Here is a 5817-nt window from a genome sequence, read left to right on the forward strand (position 1 = left end):
GAGTCATGGATTACCTCTTAGGTTTTCTATTCCTTTTTTGTAATTGAGAGAGAAGAATGACGCCAAATGCAATCTAACCTAGAAAACAAGTAAGCAAACAAATCTTAATCTGAGAATGCAGATCAAAGAACAACTAATATACTGCTGCAAAAGACATATTAGAAGGAAAAATCAGAGGTGCACTTGTGTCTAAAATCTGAGAAGCAATGTACAGGACCAAGGTGCCACGCCACTATCCTGATTCTGCAATTCTAGAGCTGAAACTGACAGAAAGGATTGTTGAGACTGCAAAGTGTTGTTCTTCCAAGTCCTGCTAACAAAGGGCAGGACCATGGTGCCATGCCACTATCCTAGGAAATTCCAGGGAACCACACCCTTTTTCTTGGGGTTTATGCCAACATCTGCAACCCAGAACTATCCCTGTGTGCTCTTCCGGTCCCGAAACTTCCAACAACACTCAGATCCGAACTTGTTCCTAAAGCGGAAAAAGAGGGTTTGGGATGGCTATATAGGGTTTTGCCTTATTCAAACCCCCGTGTTGGTGATTTTCACCTCCATGAATAGTTGATAATATACTAAAAATGTGTGTGCAAGAACCTTTTGTGTGTGCAAGATCCTAAGAATGAAAGTAAACAACCTAGAGAAACCCTAAAGAGTAAACCCTAATTGCTTATAATTGACAAAATAAATGCTCTAAATTCACAATGCAAAATGATTTAAAGTGTGAATGTGAATCAAAATGAAGCTTATGCAAAGACATGAAAACAACATGAAACCATACCAAACCCCAAGGGAGAGGTACAAGCCAATCGTTAGTCAATGGTCTCCTATTGTTCTTCTACATCTTCAAAAGCCCCCAATTGAGTAAATGATGCTTGATGAATGTTCGATGGATGAATGTTGAATTTTGTTGAAGACTTCTAAGATCTACTCTTTCGCTGCAAAGAAGGCTCTAATGCTCCAAAAACGTTCTCTTAGGTTCTTAGAAGAAGACCCTTTTCAAATGAAGAAAGAGAGCTCTTAAATATGAAACCCTAGATCTTAATTTCATGTTTAGGCTGACCTAGGATTTGAATTTCCCGCTAATATTTTGGGGTTAAGCATTATTATATCATAGGATTGTACTCCCAAAATTTCGGGGAAAACCGCAGACTATGTGCATTCCCACCACGGTCGGACCAACTTTTCACCAAATTTTTGGGGCCGTTAGATATGATAGTATTAAGCATGTCGCAAAGTTATAGTTGATTTCGAGATGTTTTGATAATCGAAATCGGGCCTAAACAATCAAAATAAGACATAGTTAGGGTTTATGACTAAATGATTCATTGGAGGAATAAGATGAAAAGGGGCACACTTAGGTTAAAGGGCCCAGCTTTAGAACATGTAAAGTGATGAAACATGACCTTAGATTTAATTAAATTAATTAATTAAATGCAAAAGGGGAATTAGAAATGCAAGATGCAAGACACACTAAGGCAGGCGCTAACCTAAGCATGAAATTGTACCACCCTAGCGAGGGTGTACAATTTATGACACTACATAATCAAATATTTAGTACGCAAACATATTAAAAAGATAATTTTGTCCAAACTGCTTGGAGTATTATAGCATTAAACTATTCATGATTTAATTGATACAAAACCTTTACAAATTGCTTATATTTATATATGGTTTATTAAAATATTAGAAGATACATCTAATCATATCTATCATTAAAACTTTTAGAATAATTGAATTCATTTTTATTTTTGAAACTCTTTTATGCAAAACTCTCTAATATCATCCGACTATTAAGATAAGTGCTATCAAGTTTCCACAATCCATGCTAATGTATAATAATTGTTTCTAGATTTGATCGTATGTACCAATTTTTTAACATCAATGTTTGGAATCACACTGGAGTGATTCATCTCCTTGGTTTTCCTACTCATCCTGATGATGAATCACGAAGTGTGATTCAAAACGTTGATGTTAAAAAATTGGCACACACAATGAAATCCAAAAACAATTGAGCTATTAAGATTTTCATTTAAAATTGATTAAAAAGTTTGAATTCTATTCAACACCAACAATAAAAAATAGAAAAAATGTTCACATTTAGAAACATTATATCTATGATACAACAAAAGAATTTGAAACAAAAATCTATCTTTTTATTATTTTCAAAGAGCTCTAAAATGGCTACTTCAATAAAACCATTTGTATATGTTTGTATGAAAATTTTAAATAAAATAATGCTTTAAGAGGCGTCTTATGTTTAAATTCCTGTACATTTTACTAGGTCTCCTATTGCAAGTATAGCAAAAAGTGTAGCTACGAATGATTTACCTGCACCTATAGTAGCTTCATTCTCATCTAAAGAACCCAACCCAATCACACCAGATCATTTGAAGGTAAGAAAACTAAAATATCTGATTGGAATTTCAAATTCCCTTTCCAAGGGAGATATATGGCTCTTACTAACTACCACACTAATCTATTCACATCATATTTTCTTGACAGCCTGACATCACTGCACCAGGTGTAGATATTCTAGGAGCTTGGTCAAATGCTGCACCAGTGAGCATGGATCTTTTGGACAAAAGAGTAGTGGATTTTAACATAATATCTGGAACAGCCATGACATGCCATCATGCCACAGGAGCAGCTGCCTATGTTATGTCATTTCATCCTGACTAGTCTCCTGCTGCCATCAAATCCGCTCTCATGACCACAGATGCATATCCATTTCACTACCCAAAAAATTTATACATTCATTTTATTTTTCTTATCTTCACAATTTCAATTTGTTGCTACAGCATCAACATTGGATGCAACATTAGATGGCAATGAAGCTGCAGAATTAGGATATGGTGCAGGGCAGATTAATCCTTTCAAGGCCATCAATCTGGGGCTTGTGTATGACACCAATGTAGATTCTTATATCAATATGCTATGTAGCCAAGGATACAATGAAACATTTTTACGTTTACTGACAGGAGAATTTATCGTGTGTTCTTCAAATTTATCTAACAACGGAGTATGGGAGCTTAACTATCCTTCTATAATGGTTATTGGCAATGTAAGTGAGCCCTTTTTGGCTCAATTTCTAAGAACAGTTACAAATGTAGGACCTGCAAAATCTACCTAGCAAGCCAAAATAGAGGCACCTTTCGGAATGAACATGACAGTGGAACCAGATACACTCACTTTCACATCCTCCAACCAGAAGAAATCATTCAATGTGGAAATTAAAAGTCAAGTTGTTACGATTTTCTATTAGGTGCATTGCCATGTAGCTATTATGAGAAAAATAACAAGTGCATAAAATTTGCAAAGAAGAACAATAGCACATAACACACAGATTTACGTGGAAAAACCTAGTAAAAATATACCAATAAAAAATCATAGGCAAATTTAGTCTTTCGTATTGATTCTCAGGAATTACAGAGTTACAACAATCTTAAAAATTGTTCTCGCCTTGTTTTCAAAAGAGGGAAATCTACTCTATATATATACAAATTTGAGAAACTTAATGCTACAATTAAGTTCTCAAATTTGCCACCTCTAACCCTTCTAATGCCACCAGTATAGTCATATTATTGACTAAGCCTATATGTGGCTATCAATCATCTACAAGGTTGACACATATAGAGTCCAACTTGATTCTCCTATGAATCACTTAATACTTTACTAAGTCAACACAACCGAGTTGCAGAGTCCTAGTTGAAGACAACTTACTAAATATAATAAGTACGACTCACACAACTACATGTATGACACATGCAGGAGCAAAGTCCTAATAGAAGACAACTTGTATGACACATATGGAAGCAAAGTCCTAATTGACTTCACATTCCAACATTCTCCCACTTGAAGTCAAGTTTCAAACTCTAAATAAATCCTCTACTAAAAGACCATTTCCAATGCTGCCTATCATCACATAATCTGCAGACCAATAGAAGTTCTACACCAAATAAACTTCTCTATACTAACAGGTTTCATCATAATATCTACAGGGTTTACATCAGTGTGAATCTTGGCTAAAGAGATCTATCCTCCTTCCACCACTTCACGAACAAAGTGATATTGAATATCACTATGCTTTGTTCCGGCATGGTAAGTTGAGTTTCGTGCTAAGAGTAAAGCACTTTGACTGTCACAGTGCAGTACCATGTTATCTTGCTTCACTTGCAATTCACCCAAAATTTTATGAAGCCAAATCATCTCCTTGCTAGCATGTGTTGCTGCCATATATTCGGCCTCAGTAGTAGACAATGCCACCACTGCCTGCAACTTCGACACCCAACTAACAACACCTCCAGATAAAGAGAAAACATAACCTGTTGTAGAGTTTCTATTATCTCTGTCTCCACCAAAATCTGCATCCACATACCTATTAACTTGAAGACTACTCCCATTGTAATAGATAGCAGCATCTAAAGTGCTTCTCAAATATCTGAGAATCCACTTCACAGTTGTCCAATGATCAGTTCCAGGATTCGCCATGTACCTACTGACAACTCCCATTGCTTGTGCAATGTCTGGTCTGGTCCACACCATGGTGAACATAAGACTTCCTACTACTAATGAGTATGGTACATGAGACATTTGTGTCTTCTCTACTTCTGTGCTAGGGAACTGTTTAGAAGACAATTTAATATGAATAGGAAATGGAGTACGAACTAGTTGTACTTTCTGCATATTGAAGAGCTGCAAAACCTTCTCCACATAAGTTTTATGTGACAAACATAATTTCCTATTGTTTCTGTCTCTATGTATCCTCATTCTAGGAATTTGATTTGCACTGCCTAAGTCCTTCATCTCAAACTCCCTAGCATGCTGAGTTTTCAAATGAATGATTTTATACATGTTGGGACTTGCTACCAACATATCATCAACATACAGTAGTAGAATAATAAAACTACCATAATCATATCTTTGAAAATATGCACAATGATTAGCCTCACATCTACTAAAACCCAAATTCAACATGAAGGAATCAAACCGCTTGAACCAATACCTTGGCACCTGTTCCAAACCATACAATGATTTTCTCAGCCTACAAACAAGATTGTCATTGCCTCTTTCCTCAAAACCTTTTGGTTGCTGCATATAAATCTCCTCAGGGAGATCACCATGTAGGAAGGTTGTTTTTACATCTAACTGTTCTAACTCCAAATCAAGACTAGCAACAAGAGCTAAAACAACTCTAACGGTACTTAACCATACAACAAGTAAAAAAAATTCATCAAAATTAATACGATATTTCTGTGCATACCCCTTGGCCACCAACCGAGCTTTATATCTCTCCAAATTATCATGTAAATCTATGATCAACTTGAAGACCCACTTGTTCCCAATAGCTTTTCTCCCCTTAGGCAATTGCATAAGCTACCATATTTTGTTCTTATGCAGAGCTTCCATCTCCTTTTCCATAGGAACTATCCATTTGCTTGCACATTTAGCTTCACAAGCCTTCTGACATGAACTAGGCTCACCAACATTAGTAAGTAATGCATAAGAAGAATTACAAGTAAGAGAATACCTTACAGGTGGTTTGATTACTCTACTAGATCTTCTTAAAAAAGGTGATGATTCACCTTGTGGATCAATTGGTTGTTGTTCTTCATGTTGATCTTCATCTAGTTGCTCTGCATCTGGTTGTTCTTCATCAAGCACATCTAGATGATCATCAGGTTTTCAACCTCTACTGGAATAACTTCTATAACTTGATGTTCTTTACCTCTTTGCATTGAATTTTTATTAAAATACACATCTCGACTAACAATAATCTTGTGGGCAGCAGTATCCCACAATCTGTACCCCTTTGTA

At 35.9% G+C, this 5817-nt stretch overlaps 1 protein-coding gene across 1 annotated transcript; it reads left to right on the top strand.

Moving 5' to 3' along the window:
• Positions 1-206: 206 nt before the first annotated feature.
• Positions 207-3133, top strand: LOC131874420 (cucumisin-like). The gene is made up of 5 exons (XM_059217794.1): positions 207-292; positions 2285-2396; positions 2506-2562; positions 2645-2663; positions 2802-3133. The coding sequence occupies exons 1-5, from the start codon at positions 207-209 to the stop codon at positions 3131-3133; spliced, it is 606 nt and encodes a 201-aa protein (XP_059073777.1).
• Positions 3134-5817: the final 2684 nt, after the last annotated feature.

This window comes from Cryptomeria japonica, chromosome 3, assembly GCF_030272615.1.
Source record: "Cryptomeria japonica chromosome 3, Sugi_1.0, whole genome shotgun sequence".
Taxonomy (NCBI): domain Eukaryota; kingdom Viridiplantae; phylum Streptophyta; class Pinopsida; order Cupressales; family Cupressaceae; genus Cryptomeria; species Cryptomeria japonica.

Coding starts and splice junctions, on each gene's coding strand:
- LOC131874420 (XM_059217794.1), top strand. CDS start 207: ATGTACAGGACCAAGGTGCCACGCCACTATCCTGATTCTGCAATTCTA. Junction 293..2,284: donor AGGATTGTTGAGACTGCAAA/GTGTTGTTCTTC, acceptor ACATTTTACTAG/GTCTCCTATTGCAAGTATAG. Junction 2,397..2,505: donor TCACACCAGATCATTTGAAG/GTAAGAAAACTA, acceptor TTTTCTTGACAG/CCTGACATCACTGCACCAGG.